Source organism: Mesoplodon mirus (assembly GCF_964341445.2).
Source record: "Mesoplodon mirus genome assembly, chromosome: 7".
Lineage (NCBI taxonomy): Eukaryota > Metazoa > Chordata > Mammalia > Artiodactyla > Ziphiidae > Mesoplodon > Mesoplodon mirus.
Genome location: NC_138983.1, coordinates 131,898,069 through 131,914,191, shown reverse-complemented (window position 1 = coordinate 131,914,191; position 16,123 = coordinate 131,898,069). Strand labels below are relative to the sequence as shown.

Below are 16,123 nucleotides of genomic sequence, written 5' to 3'. Positions count from 1 at the left end.
TTCTGAATGCTGGGGGTATAGCAGAGAATAAAGCAGGCAGGCACGCCTGGTCTCCTGGATGGAGCTTAACAGTCTAGTGAGGGAATACAGAAAATGAATAATAAAATTTGTAAATTCTATACAAAGTATTGATACTATTCAGTATCACACTGTCAGAACTTTCCCTTTAAGAACTCAGAAACTGAATAGATTTGGGTAGATTTTTAATGAATCCTTTGGTCTGTGAACTCTTAATGCATGTCATCCAAAACTCAGGAATCAATTAGATTTGGATAAGGTATTATACCTTGCTGTCGGCTCCATTTCACTCTCTGAACTCAGAGACTCAAATTTTTGAGCATCAAGGGATAGGTTAGATGGTGGTGCTTGCTGAGACAGAAATAAGTACATAAAATACATCAGGGAAGGGGGCCAGTACTGCTGGGGCTGGAATGGGGTGGTGGTTTCCCACTTAGAGTGGCCACGGAGGTCCCAGCTGAGGAAGGCAGCATTTCTGTAATAACCTGACAGAGGTGAGGCCATGCAGGTGTATGGGGAAGAGCCTAGTAGGTCAAGCCCCTCTCACATTTCCAGTCTCTGCAACCTCTTCTACTGCCCTCATATCTCTGATTGCAGCTGGGAGGGGTCTCTGATTTTAAAGACTCCCGTGATTAGCTTGGCCCTATCTGGACCAAGCTAACTGTAGAGAGGAGGCAAACTGTACCCCAACCTGTACCCTTCTCCTAACCTGTACCCTAACACTAACCCATACCCTAACCCATACCCTAACACTAACCCGTACCCTAACGCATACCCTAACCCTAACCCTTACCCTAACCCATAAAAAAACCCACAAAAAAACAAAACAAAACCTGTCCAGTTTTACGTGCCTTTGTACATACTGTTTCTTCTGCCTAGAATGCTAGCTCTACTTCCTGGACTCCTGTCTTTCAAGGCCGCCCGACCTCCCTCCCCTTCCCGCTTAACTACGTCTTCCCTCTACCTGCCCATCAGTGAGTCACCTTTATTCCAGCTGCCCACAGCTACCCAGCACCAGCCAACAAACATTCACTGACTCTGCACTGGGTGCCAGACATGGAGAATATAGAAGTCCTGATGGTTTAGTGGGGTGAGGGAAACACCAGGCACAGAGTATGCCCGGAGAACAGGGAAGGAGGTCCGCCCTCACCTGGCATTTAATGGTCTGCCTTTCATTTCATATTCTTTCTCTTGCTGTTAAAACCCCTTAACACTTGTTTATACCTCTTAAAGCACTAAACCATATTTTGCCATCTTTTGTACTCAGCTGAATATTTGTCTTATTCTGTAGAATATAAGACCTCTGAGGAGAGGTTCCATGTCTCTCCGTATCCCTTTAATTACAGTACCCCTATCATCTAGAAGCGCCTGGCACCTGGCGGGTGCTCAATCCATTTTAACTGATTTGAAACTGATTTCAATTCCTACTGTTATGCTATCCACATTTTGAGAGCCGAACTGTATTGAGTTTTGATCTTTCACGTGCCAGGCCAGTGATTTACACAAAGTGGTTCTTTAACAGCTGTTGGATTGGACTGATCCCATCAGCTGCGTGTGTTCACGTTCCCCTCTTCACCAGCCTTCTTCTAACATGGAAATTGCCTCTTCTGGTCTGTCTTGGTTACAGGGCTGTATGGATGAATGAGCTATGATGCTGAACATTTATTTATTTTAAAAAGATTTACTTATTTATTTGTTGGGTCTTAGTTGTGGCATGCGGGATCTTTCATTGTGGCATGTGGGCTTCTCTCTGGTTGTGGCGTGTGGGTTTTCTCTCTCTAGTTGTGGCACGCGGGCTCCAGGGCACGTGGGCTCCGTAGTCTGCGGCACACAGCCTCTCTAGTTGAGGCACACAAGCTCAGTAGTTGTGGCACGTGGGCTTAGTTGCCCCGCTGCATGTGGGATCTTAGTTCCCTGACCAGGGATCAAACCTCTGTCCCCTGCATTGGAAGGCAGATTCTTTACCACTGGACTACCGGGTAAGTCCTGATGCTGAACATTTAAACACTGGTTTTGGTTTCTGTTACTTTCCCTTTTGGCCAAACTCCCCATCACTTGTTTGTTCTTGTTTTCATTACCATAGCTATAAAATTGGGTATAAAACTACCCAGAAAAAATATACCTTTCTTCTCGACATTGCCCCATGCTTGCTTGTTCCCTTCCACAGAGCTAAGTGGGGATGGATGCTGGGAAAGAGGAACACGTAGGTGAGGGTGGAATGGGGGCCAGTGGCCTTTCTGCCCCTCACCTATTGCAGAGGAGTATTAATCTTCCTAGATTCTCAGGGCCCTGCACACGGTGGGGAAGCAGGGGGATGCCTGCTTGCCTGGCCAGAGAGCCTTTGGCTTTCTGCTAGCGAGGCAGCTGCCTCTCAATCTTATCCTACTCTTGGAGAGTCTCAGAAAGAAATGCAAGGCCTGACCCACACCCATTCTTCTCACCTGGACCCACCTAGGAGCTGCAGTCCCTATCCATCTGCTTTTTCCATGACTGTTTAACTGTTTCTCCGAACAGAAAACTTGGGCCATGGCAACTTCACGTACATGTCAGCAGTGTGCTGGCTCTTTGGGCGTTACCTGCATGACACTCTGCGGTATCCCGTGGGGCTGCTCTCCTCCTCGTGGGCCGGGACGCCCATTGAAGCCTGGTCATCTGGAAGGTCGCTGAAAGCCTGTGGGGTCCCGAGGCAAGGGTAAGAAAGCGTCCTCTGGTCTGGGAGAAAGCCAGCCAGGAAATTTTGTAGAGAGGAAGATCATGGTCTCCTTTGGGGAGTCAAGAATGTGTTGAATGTACAAATATGTATTAAATGTTTGTAACTTATTCAAGTATTATTTTCACTGTCATCAGCACCACAATCATCTGAGAATAGGTCAGGAAGGAATTATGACCCTTTTCCTTAATAACAGTGATAGCTAATACTTAATGGAAGCTTTCTAAATGCTGGATACTGCTGTAAGCACTTTATATATATTAACTCACTCAATACAACACTCTCTTGAAGTGGATACTATTAACATATGATGGAAAAAGGTACTAAGTCCAAGAGAGGTTTAGTGACTTGCTTGTGGACACGACTAGGAAATGATAAAGTCTGGTGTCAGTGTCTGTGCTCTTAACCACGGTGCTGTGTTGCCTGTGAGAATAAACACAGTCTAACAGTTTGGAAGAACAAGTACCCATGTAATCAGAGAAGTGTATTAGAGGACTGATGGTGAAAGCACGCTCAGGAAGGGCTGGATCACGAAGAATATTTGGAGGTGGGGGAAGGGAGAGAAGAGGCTGGTTAATAACATCTTGACACTAATGTTAAAACAGAGATGAACAATATGTGAACTGCTCTCACCGACCTTGTCTCATCAGTTCTGGGAAGAGCATGGACTTGAGCTGTTGGTATATCTTGGGTAAAGGCCTGCCTGTTGGGAAGTGAAGTTTTCCAGTTTTGGAACAGAAGGACTTGCCTTCGCTAGAGCTGGAGGACTCTAAAGCCAGGCTTCCCAGATCTCCGGGGACATGGCAGGGACAATAGCAAGGGGAAGTGGCCATTCTCATACGCAGCTGCTGCAACTGTAAATTCATACAAGCATTGCACAGAGGCAATTTAGGGACATGTTCAAAGTCTGAAGAAAATGTGCCTTTCGACCTGGCAGTCTCATTTCTGGGAAGTGATCTTAAGGAAATAATTAAGACTGTATGCAATGATTTAGCTCTAAGGAAGATAATCATGGCATTGCTTATAAAAGCAAAGAGCTTAACGCAGTCTCAAGTGTCCACCCATTGAGTACTAGTTAAATAGACGTATTGCCTGTGCAATAGACTCATTGAAACGCTCCTCCTCCCTGGTCTTAATCACTAGATGGAAACCGGGATGGCCCCGTCTGAGCTCACAGAAAGCTGACTGATGACAGTTATTCTGGGAAGAACCGGGAGTGAAATTTGGAGACTGTCCTCATGCTTTCATGGGAACAGAGTGGTTGAATTGAGCTCTGTGTTGCTTTCATCAGGAGTTTGCCCCTAGTGAAGCTGGATAGATGCCCAGCTCCGGGATCATCATGTGATCAGTCATTGGCTCTCTCTTGACACTTGTGCGTCTTACTGATTTCAGGTTCATGCCATCTGATCTTGAAACTGGTCCCAGTGACTACTCTGTTCTCTGGAATGCCATGATCCATCCGCTCCGTAATATGACTCTGAAAGGGGTGATATGGTACCAGGGTGAGTGTTCAGTTTGCTGGTTTTCCATTGTATCAGTTAGCTGTTGCTGCATAAGAAACCACCCCAGAACTTAGTGGCTTCCAGCAGTAATAATGTTAGTGAGCTCACTATTCTCTGGCTTAGCAGGGTAGTTTTTCTGTCTGAGCCGCTTTGGCTAATTTCTGCTGGGATCTCTTATGTGCCTTTGGCCACCTGGCAGGTTGTCTGGTGGCTGGATGACCTAGCCTGGCCTCTCCCTCATGTCTTTTGACTGGGGCTGTCTGTCTGCCGGGGCCTCCCGGTTCTCACGTGGCCTCTCATCCTTCAGCAAGCTAGTTCAGATATCATTTACATGGCAGTGTCAGGGTTCCAAGTGTATCAGGAGAGAACAAACCACAGAGCTGAATTGCTTTTCAAGCCTCTGCTTGCATCGTGTTTGCTGATGCCCCATTGGCCAGAGCAAGCACAAGGCCAGTCCAGGGAGACCTCAGGAAGGCCCGCTACCTAAAGGCATGCATAGAGGTTGGGGAGCAGTGTGTGGCTGCCTTTGCATCTACCCCAAACTCTTCTCACAGTTTGGACTGTTTTTAGGGGAGTCCAATGTAAACTTTAACAGGGACCTGTACAATTGTACATTCCCTGCACTCATTGAAGACTGGCGCCAAACCTTCCACGATGGCTCCCAGGGGCAGACGGAGCGCTTCTTCCCATTTGGATTTGTCCAGGTATGTGCTGAGAGGAAGAGGGTTCATGGGCTTTGGTGTGGGGAGGTGCTGTTGAGGTCTCTTCCCTGGAATCCGTCTTCCTTTTTTTTGCCCTCCTAGCTTGCCTGCTGGTCAAGAACTGAACATAACTTAATTCATCTCAGTTTACTGATGGGACAATTACATCTTAAAAAAAGTTAATAAGTAACCAATATTTCTTCTTATTGAAAAGCATTACATGTTCATTAAAGAAATATTAAAGAGAAAGGCAAAAAAAAGAAGCTAAAAACACTTATAATTCCACAATCCAGAAATAAGCAGACCTTTTCTGCTCATATATTTTTGAAATAGGATCCATACCATAATACTGTATCATATCTTGCTTTTTCTCTTAAGGTCATATTGTGAACATTCTTCATGCCAATAAATATTAATCTCCAGCACAATTTATAACAATTGGAGGGTGCTCAGAAATATGGTTGTATTGTAATTTAACTAGTCTTCCATAGATAGGCTCTTAGGTTGCTTTAAACGTTTTGCCTTTATAAGCAGTGGCATGTTTATTTTCCTTGTAGCTAAATCATTGCACACATGCTTAATTATTTCCATAAGATAAATTCCCAGAAATGAAATTACTAGGTTAAATTGCACACTTTTTAAGGCTTTGAACATGTCCTTAAATTTTTCTGTGGAAATGTATCAATTTGTATACATTTATACTCTTAGCAACCATGTGTGACAGTGTCCACCTCCCCACACCCTCCCGAACTTGCTGTTATCCCTCCCACCCCTGAGAATGAACCGCGCTCTTTCACTCACTCCCAGCCCACTGCGCATGCTCTCTGCCTGGAACAATCTTTCTCTCCCACACTTTCCTACCTAACTTTTATCATCCGTTAGCCTGGATATCAGTTAGGAAGCTTCTGCGACTACCCAGAGTCTGTCCCCATATGGGTGATTGCTTAGTACCCTTCACTTCCCCTTTTTACTTGTATGTACGTTGTGCACATGACCACATTTTCCTGGATCACATTTATAGCCCCAGTATGACCTAATTGGTTGGCACTCATTAAATATGGCCCAACACACAAATGGAAAAGTATATCAAGAGAAACCATACTTTCAGTTAGCGGTACCTCGTCAGAAAGATTCTGCTTCAGCCTTGTCTAAAAGGAATAAACATATTTTACCAAGTTCATAATTGCCTTGCCTCACCTGTTCACGTGACCCCTCCGAGACCTAGATGTCTTAGCAGGGTAGTAGTTCTGACTTGTCTAGAACATAGGAATTAAACAAGTAAGGTGTTATAAAAACAAGGCCCAGGTTCGTGCCCCGGTCTGGGAAGATCCCACATGCCGCGGAGCGGCTGGGCCCGTGAGCCATGGCCGCTGAGCCTATGCATCCAGAGCCTGTGCTCCACATCGGGAGAGGCCACAACAGTGAGAGGCCCGCGTACCGCAAAAAAAAAAAACCCAAAAAAACCCCGAGGCCCACCTCACAGCATAAACACAAAATAGGCTTTAATGTTTGAGTTGGATGCACCTACTTCGAGGCGTCCGCCTCTGAGTGTCCCCGAGATGCTTTCCTCTCACCATCCTCCTGTTCCTCTACCTCATCCCATTTCATGTACCTTTTTTTGGATAAAGATTTTTATAGACCTTCTTTCCACTTATAATTACTTCACAATCATTTTCTTTCTTCTTTCTAACATTTGTTTTGACTTTGAACAAGAATATTCTGCTCATTATTTTCAAAATAGCAACTCCTGTCACCAGTTCTGTATTACTGTTGGTGGAAACTATTTTTTTCTGTCTCTCAGCCTGTGTACGTGGTGATTTGAATGTGACTTCAACCAGTTCAAGCCAACAATATGTTTAAGTGCTTATTACATGCCACGAACTGTGTGAGGTACTAGAAATATATAGCATGAAGCAGAGGGACCTGGTCCTTGCACTTGTGCATGCGGTTTGGTGGAAGTCCCTTAGCCTTGGGTGTCAACTTTATCATCATCAACAACAGTATGTTGGTTGGTTGGTTGTGGAAAACTGGGAATATAAATGTTTAACTTCAAAGGGGAATGGCACATTCGGCAACATAATGGCTCAGAGCATGGTCTGGGGATTCGAATCCCAGCTCTGGCACTTCTTTAGCTATGTGATTTTGAACAAGATATTGAACCTTTTTGTTATTTTAAGTATTAAATGAGTTAGTCCATGTAAAGCCTGGCACAAGCTAGAAAATGTCAGTGTTTGTTTTTTTTTTTTGCTGTACGCGGGCCTCCCACTGCCGCGGCCTCTCCCGCTGCAGAGCACAGGCTCTGGACGCGCAGGCTCAGCGGCCATGGCTCACGGGCCCAGCCGCTCCACGCCATGTGGGTTCCTCCTGGACCAGGGCACGAACCCGCATCCCCTGCATCGGCAGGCGGACTTCTGAACCACTACGCCACCAGGGAAGCCCAGTGTTTATTATTATTAATGAGAGAAGTCAGAAAATCTGGAGGGACAGTTGGTGTGTAAAGGAAGATGAATTGACTTGATGGAAGGGCCGAGTGTGAAACGGTGGTGGCAGTAACTAGAGCACAGTTAGAGGCAGGACACGAACTCCGTGGAGAGAGCAGGGCTAGACGCCTGTGTCTGAGTAGAGAGGTGAGCGGAGGCCCGGGGAGAGAGTAGAAGGAGCCGGAGTTGAGGGACTGGAGACCCTAGGAGTGTGCTTTTCTTTTGCGGTACGCGGGCCTCTCACTGTTGTGGCCTCTCCCGTTGCGGAGCACAGGCTCCGGACGCGCAGGCTTAGCGGCCATGGCTCACGGGCCCAGCCGCTCCGCGGCATGTGGGATCCTCCCGGACCGGGGCACAAACCTGCGTGCCCTGCACAGGCAGGCGGACTCTCAACCACTACGCCACCAGGGAAGCCCAGGAGTGTGCTTTTTAAAAGGTTTTGGAGGAACAGTGGAACACACTGCAGACTGCAGATGCTATTGTCAAGTCCTCCAAATGTGCCCACTTTTATATTCTTTGGCTATTATATGCCTTCTTTAGCAGTGATTAGTATTTCTACTAATCACTGCAGGAGACTGAGCAAGTGTCCTGCTTTATCTCAGGAAAAACAGGAATTTCATGCGAATGTGGAGTCTGCTGGTGCCCCCATGAGGCCAGTGTGTAGTAGTGCAGCCGATGAAATAGTGGAGAATTACTGCAGGAATTCTCAGCAAACTGCCATTTTGAGACCACTTCCTAGGCTTGAGCGGCTGTTGGTAGCATTTCCCCTCAGCGCTTCAGGTTAGTAACTCACCCTAGACTTTGTTGCCATGATCCTCATCATGGCGCTGGTTGGTGAACATGGCTCCACTTTCACTCTTCTTCTGGCTGTTGTGTGGGAAGTAGTAGGGTCACTTACTGGATCTTTTTTTTTGCCATTTTCTAGTTTTCATGACATTTCATTGTGCAGCTTCAGCGCCTTTTATCATTTCGTATGTTAAAGCCAATTTGCATAAGAGATTTTAATAAGAATCAAGTGGTGGGGAAATGTACACCTTCTCTTAGTGGGAGAAACCACAGAGCCATATGGCAGGAGGGTGTGGCTCTCGGAAGGTGTGAAGAACTGCGGTCCTTGGTGCAATGTGCCGCGCGCTCAAGGGCAGATTCCTCCCTGCTTCCCCACAGGGCTTTGCCCTGTGTTGTACACAGAGTTGTCAGTGGCCGACCTACTGCTTTGTAACAAGCTACCTCAGAAGTTCGGGGCTTACCGCCTCAGCCACTGTGTTTGCCCCTGATTCCATGGGTTGGCCAGGCAGGGAGGGCTCAGCTGGGGTGGCTCATCTCTGCTCTGTAACTTCAGCCAGGCTTGCTCATGTGGCTGCAGTTTGAACCGAAGGATCTAGAATTCACATGATTGGCCCCTCAGCTGGGACGGCTGGGATATTAACACCTCTCTCCTCATGACCTTCCAGTTTCCAAGGCTGCTCTCTCCACATTTCTCCAGCAGGGTAGCTGGACTTTGGTTACATGGCCATCTCAGGGTTCCAAGAAAGTGAAATCTGAAGGCAAGGGCTCTTGAGGCAAAGCCTCAGAAGCTGCACACCATCACCTCTGCCGCATTGTTTGTCAGAGCAAATCACAGGCTTAGCCCAGGTTCAGCAAGAGGAGAAATAGACCCCACCTCTTGCTGAGAGGGGTGGCAGAGTTCCATTGCGGCGAGGGGGATGAGAGGTTCAGCCACGAGGGTGAGAGGCTCCGTAAGTACGTGTTGGATGAGCACGGGAGTCAGTGAAGCAGAAGCAGGGTCTTCTTGTGAAAGACTCTAGTGTAGGTTTCTTTTTAAAAATTTTTAATGTTTTTCCAGCTTTATTGCAGTGTAGGTTTCTGATGAAATAAAATGCTGATGCACAATGTCTACTTTCTAGTTATCTTCATATTTGTCTGGTGCAACCCCGAATGATGGACTTCCCCAGATCCGCTGGCATCAAACAGCGGACTTCGGCTATGTCCCTAACCTAAGGATGCCCAACACTTTCATGGCTGTAGCTATGGATCTCTGTGATAGGAATTCGCCTTTTGGCAGGTGGGTGCTTCTTGGGCTTTGTTTGAACAATAATACATGTTCTTTGTCTGTGGCCTTCACTCTGATGTTCACTTGTGAGGGGGCCTGGGGATTGGACATTAGAAGCATGATTTATCAGTCATTCACACTGGATGTGCTGCAGTAACCAAAAACCCTCACCATCCCAGTGCCTTGATGCCATGGAACCTTATTTCATGTTCACACTCCACGTCCAAATAAGGTCAACAGAGAGGCTTTGCTCTCATCGTCATTCACAGATCCAGAGCGACAGAGGCTCCAGGGTGATCTGTGCTTCCACATGCACCTACGGTCTCACGTTGGTAATTAAATGCTTCCACCCAAAGCAACGTAAGTCACTTCTGCTCACATTGCACTGGCCAAAGCAAATCCCATGGCCATGCCTGTCTTCAGCGAGAGCAGGAAATGGAATTCTACTGTGGACTCAGAGGGGGACTATCTGGATGACTACCCTGATGTAAACAGCCCCTATGATTACCACCCGCTAGCTGTAGGATACCAGGGGATTTCAGTGTGAAATGGAGCCCAACACAGAGTGTCTGGATTATAGCAGGAGCCTGAATGAACATTTCTTTCTTTCTTTCTAAATCTTTCTTTCTTTCTTTCAGCTGCGCTGGGTCTTTGTTGCGGCGTGCGGGCTTCTCTAGTTGTGGTGCATAGACTCTAGAGTGCGCGTGGGCTCGGTAGTTGCAGCATGCGGGCTTAGCTGCAGTATGTGAGATCTTAGTTCCCTGACCAGGGATCGAACCCGGGCCCCCTGCATTGGGAGTGTGGAGTCTTAACCACTGGACCACTAGGGATATTTATTTAGTTTTGAAAGAATGAATGTTTATTGAATGAACAAATAAAACCTAGAGGGGACCAAGTAATGAACAGCTGATTCAGATGAAACACAGGACTTTCAGTGGTTGCAGCAGTCTTACGAGAGCTCTCCTAGGTTAGTTCCAGTACCTGCCCTCCCTCCCTCCCTCTCTCCCTTTATTCCTTCCTTCCGAGTCCTCGGTTATTTCAAGGTTTCCGACCCATAGAAGGCCCAGAGCCCCATCTGTGGTTACAACTCACCATTTCTCTTAGGCTGACTCGCCACAGGTCACTGGCTATTAGATTCAGTCAACTTTATTCTCACCTTCTTAAAGGGTGCTTTGTATAAGATTTCCTTTTTTAAAAAATGTGATTATTGTTGAGCCCAAACCCAAAGTTCTCTACCTCTTCTTTATCCTGTAGCACACACCCTCGAGATAAGCAGACGGTGGCCTACAGGCTTCACTTGGGGGCCCGTGCCGTGGCCTATGGGGAGAAGTTGACCTTTCAAGGACCACTGCCTCAGAAGATAGAACTCCTGGGCGACATGGGGCTGCTCAACCTCACGTATTCCCAGCCAATCCAGGTGCAGAGGCACAACAAGATATTTGAGGTGAGAACTGCAGAAACAGTAGGGGTTCATCCTGTGGGGGGGGGGTCGGGATTTCCTCCACACCGAGGCCCACCTCTAATTATAACATGACTACGAGGCAGGTTTTGGTTGGTCAGGTGCTGAGTTTATCTCAGAGCAACAAAAAAGCAGCTACTGATTCATTCACTTAGAGGCAATTTTGATGAGACCACCAAGGAAGGGAAGACGTGCCCACATTGAAATGATACTCCTTTTGCGTTTTCCCTCCCAGAGCAGCCATCTTTGTGTGGGAAAGGGCCCGTGGCTTTATCTGTGGGCACCTATTGAAAGGACCCTCGCTCCAGAACGTTTCCTTCATCCGTAGACATCTTTTCTTTGTTGCACTATCCTAAATTCTGATTTTCTTTTGAGTTGAGTCTCTCCTTTAAGAGGTTGAAGCTTGGTGATTTGCAACTTAGTATGAATTACTGTAACGGAGCTCTGTACTTGCTTCTAATACCTGGTGAGGATCATTCCACTGTGGAACTGGGGCTATTGATTAAACAGCTTATTTAGGAGTCTTCTAAGGTCGGGGTTGGTGGTGGAGGCATTCCCAGGTGGAGCATTTAAATGTCTTTGGGAGCCCCGAAGTTGTTAGGCTGTGGTGGGCGGTGAGTGAAAAGAGGGCATTGGAGGGGGGATGAAAGAATGTAGAAGACAAACTTTAATTACACAGGAGTTTATCTAGGACTGTTCCTCCTCTGGAATCCTAACCAGAGCATCCACCTGCCTCAGGTGCTTCCTCAGCACCTACTCCACCTAGCTTCTCTGCATGCTGGGTTTTAGGTGAATCCTAGCTCCAAGGAGTCTGTGTTCTGAGTTCTCCTCTCTAGTCAACAGCTGGCAGGCTGCCCATCGTCTGGACCTGGAATCTTAGCTGGGACCAGGACAGAACTGAACCTTGGGAACTGGGTATTTCATGCTCCCTTCACCAGATGGATTGTTTTCTGACTTGAGACCAGCTCACCATCCCCAGTTCCTTTGTGCCCCTTCTTCATTCCCCAGCTCCTTTGGGAGCCAGAGAGCAGCACAGCGGTGGCTCACTTCACCCAAATTCCTGCCTGCTTTGCTGTTTGGCTGGAGGATCACAGGAAGGTTGTTCAGGGGAGCTTTCCCTGAATGTTTCATGGCTATGCTGCCTTGTCTCCCTCAGTAATTTCATGTTTTACTTATTGATTTAAGCTATTTATTTTAGCACGTGAACTTTTATTATGGATCTGTGGCTGTGCTGGCCAGACCCAACCTGGACTCAGGTTTGTTCTGGTCACTGTAGGAAATGTGTCTGTGGCTGCGAGTGGCCGCTTCTCCTCTTTCAGTATGTCTGAAGAGTAGTCCCACCTCTTGGCATATCCTCCTGACTGTCCTAACTGTTCCTGTTTATGACTCTCCTGTTAGATCTCCTGTTGCAGTGACCATCAGTGCAAGTGGCTTCCAGCTCCTATGGACACTTTCTCCGCCCAGACGCTGGCCCTGAATGTCAAGTCTTGTCATGACAGCCTGGTTGCTGTTCGCTATGCATGGACCCCATGGCCTTGTGAATATAAGCAGTGTCCCCTGTACCACCCCACCAGTGCCCTGCCAGCTCCTCCCTTCACTGCTTTCATTACAAACCAGATTCCTGGGTATCGCAAGGTTGCTAAATCATTCTGTTGCAGTATGATCATATCTTAGACGTAAGTGTGGATCCTTTAGATTTGGGCATTTAGGAGTTTAAACGACAGCTATTGCTTTTTAATGGAAATGAACAGAACTGCCTCAATGACAGCGCCCGGCTAGCACATGGCTGTTTCCATATTCTGAGATGCCAGAGCTGGTAGGCAAATGAAACGCTTGTCTTTTGTCCTCCAGTTGGGCCAGGTATCCATATTAGACTAATTCCAAACTACAAACAACTTGAATCTCAATGTCATTCACTTCCCTTATTACTGAGAGTGAAATGTCTTTAACACTTTTGTCCCCTTACCTCCAGACTGTGGAAACTCAGGGTTGGAAGAGATTTTAAGGCCATGCAGGCCAGCTAGCATTTATGTTTTTTTCTATAAAATACGAGAGGTGGTTATCAAATTTCTGTATAAAGTTTCCCTTCTAAACTTCCCAACAGTTTTTCCGCATGTGGAACTGAAATGTTTCTTCCACTACACAACAATCTTTCAGAGAACTGATTTCAGCCCTATTTTGTTCCAAGCTGAAAACAATTCTGTTCCTTTAGTCTAAATAATGATAATGTGAATATTTAACAGAAAGAAACCAGAATCATGTGAAGGCATTTTGGGAGGCGCTAAGGGACGGCCTCAAGGAGGGAAGAGAAAGGCGAGGTGGAGCAGCCCATGGGGAGGCCATGTGACCGCAGAGGTCACTGAGAAGCAAACAGAGATATCAGGCTCTTTAAAGGTAAGAGGTTTAACTATGAAAAGGACAATCCAGATGGAAGAACAACGTGAGGCTGAAAGTAAAGCTACACGATAAGCATTTAGAAAAATAGATGGGGCAAATGTGAAAGAGGGCTTTTGTGTATACTATTAAGAATCATAGTGCTGTTTATTGGTTGATTAAGAACAGTTAAAGGTACTTGACAATTGTCTGTAATCTCTAAGAAGCTGGAAATAAAAGTATAATCATTAGTCACGTGTACACGTTCCTCTCTAGTCAAAACTGGGTTATGAATGGGCTTGCAAATTGTCCTCTGAAGTGGAGAAATGAGTGAGACTTATCTGTGGGTAGTTTCCATTCCCTTAATGTGAAAAATGAGAACGAAAGCATAAGCATCTCTCTCTCCATACGTGTCCCCAAGGGGCCCTGGTGTAACTGAAGAGCAGGAATGCTTCGTCAGCACCAGGATCTTCGTAAAAAGCGAAACAGCTACGCAGCTTGCGAGGAACTGTGCTCCTTCGAGGACTTCCCAGCGCACAGTTGGCTCCTAACAAACACCCAAACCTTGGCCTCTTACTCATCCGGCCTAACGGGAACCACGGACCCGGTAACAGACTCCTGCAGAAAAGCCAATCTGCTGTCCACTCCTCCTCACCACAACACTCACGCGCGTGGCGGCTGTTCTAACTTGGAAGAAGCTAGAAACAGTTAAGCGCTCCAGGCCCAGGTTCCCTTCACCCCCAGTAAGCTAGGGCACACAGTGTAAAAAGTTAGGTTTAGGTGGTGGATATCTTAATGAAAAGTCATATGAAAGTTTATTTTTAATGGTTGAATAATTTAAAACATGCTGTGGGAATTCAGTTTCTTTCCCAAATGAAAATAACTTTTTACTGTTTGAAAAAAATCGAATTCATAATCACTATAGAAGACTTGGATGCTAAAGAAAAGTATAAGTTAGTAAAAATCACCACAAAATTCATCATTTGGAGACACAACATCTTGGTGAACATCACTTGATTTGTTTAGGTCACATTTTACATACTACTACATGGTATATTATTTTTTAATCTGTGTTTTGACTTATTCTAGCAAAATAATTTTCCTATGTAAAGTGAAAACAGATTTAGTTTGTTTCAGTTTGTGGGAGCTCCATATTTTCTTTAACCAATTTGCCATTAGTGGACGCAGAGGGTTTTAAACAAATACTGTGATAACTGTTACGTGCAAACACCATACTGCACTTAATTCCTTAGGGTCCTTAATATGGAATAATGGGTTTAAGGATAAATATGTTTAACATTTTGATACCTGCAGCTTAACCCTCCCAAAGGGTTCAACAGTTTACATTTCCACCAAGGCATAGTCCCATTTTCTCCCTCATTTTCACTGACATTGGATGTTGTCAAACTTAAGAAATCTTTAACAATCTAATAGATGAAAAGATTTTTTAAGTATGCTAGCTAGGGCAGTGTTTTTCAAGTTACTTAAAATGATGATCCATAGTAAAAACATTTTACATCATTCCATGTATCCCCATGTGTATTGTGTGAATGGTAATATAAAGGCCTATATACACACTATAGTTGAAACCAGTTTCAACCTTTGACATGTGATGCATTCCAATACGTTCTAATTGTCTTCTAATTTAATTTTAAAAGATGTGGGTCTTGATTGCCTAAGTTTAACAACTAGTGTGTTGAGATTTGTAGTTTGAAAAACACTGTTCTAGGAAAGCTACAAAATGAATACTTAGTAAAGTAAACCGTGCACTAACTTACATAAATTTTTTTTAATGTCCTTCTTAGAATGACGCTTACTTTGAATCTGTGATTAACTCAGGCTATAACAGAATGGAAAGATATTGGTTATGTGATAAAAGCAGCATATACCATTTCTGTGTAAGTGCAAATGGCTTCAGGCACCTTATGCAGAGAAAAAAGAAAAACATTAACAGTTTTGAGTAATCTCCTTTCTATCCCTGATTTGCTATTATCCAAATTTTACTATTTTTTTGCACTGTAAAAGCTATACAAACTTGTAAGACTATAATTAAGAATCATAAAATTAATGTTAGTTACTTCAGTTTCTGATACTTTGCAGTGGCCAGTGTGATATGCTCTAAATGCTGCATCTGATCCCTCCCTCTGCCATCCAGATATAGTCCTGTAAGATGCTAGGCCCATTTGTTTCCTCCCCCATTAGCAGCTATGGACGGTAGCACAGTGACAATCCAGTTCTCACCACCTTCCCCATTCTTCTACTTCCGGGGTCCTTTTGTTCCTTCCCATTCCAGCCAGCCCTGGTACCGGGCTGGGTGGGCAGCAAAGCATCCCACAAGGCACCGTGGAGTTGTACTGGCTGGAATTAGGTGTTGTGGTATGCCTCTACCTGAATGCTGTAAGTAGAGTCCAAAAAATTCAGTTATACAGAATGCGGAATTACATCATTACACGACTAACGAACTGTTGGGGTGAGTCTGTTACGGAGGATGGGAACCAATCACGTTCTATCTAAATGTGTGTTATCATGTGGTTTAGCTAAAAGCACATTCTCCAATAAGGAGCCACAAAGGGAATGTAGGAAGGGTTAGAGAGGATTTTTTGATCCCCTTGTGAAATGTGAAAAAGATGAACATGGGCCTGGGACTGGACCTTGCAGCTTGGGGATAAGCAGGATTTGATTGTGGTGACGCTGACATGAAAACAAAGCAGCAGCTGGTTGCAGGGGCTGCGACTTAATATTCACTGACCTAGATCAGAATCAAGGGTGCAAGGTAGTCAGAATCTTACTACCTTCCTCATGAGTCAGCAGCCATCTCTCCCTCTGGTTT

General features: G+C 45.5%; 1 protein-coding gene across 3 annotated transcripts in view; it reads left to right on the top strand.

Annotated features, from left to right (window-relative positions):
- The window catches only part of SIAE (sialic acid acetylesterase), a 35,402-nt gene extending 21,858 nt beyond the window's left edge, over positions 1–13,544 (top strand). For all 3 annotated transcript variants that reach the window (XM_082627379.1, XM_082627380.1, XM_082627381.1), the window contains 6 exons: positions 2,533–2,710; positions 4,121–4,230; positions 4,801–4,934; positions 9,316–9,473; positions 10,716–10,905; positions 12,319–13,544. In XM_082627379.1, coding sequence (XP_082483505.1) covers positions 2,533–2,710; positions 4,121–4,230; positions 4,801–4,934; positions 9,316–9,473; positions 10,716–10,905; positions 12,319–12,594 — 1,046 coding nt within the window. In that variant the 3' untranslated portion in view covers positions 12,595–13,544. The remainder of the gene's footprint in view (positions 1–2,532; positions 2,711–4,120; positions 4,231–4,800; positions 4,935–9,315; positions 9,474–10,715; positions 10,906–12,318) is intronic.
- Positions 13,545–16,123: the final 2,579 nt, after the last annotated feature.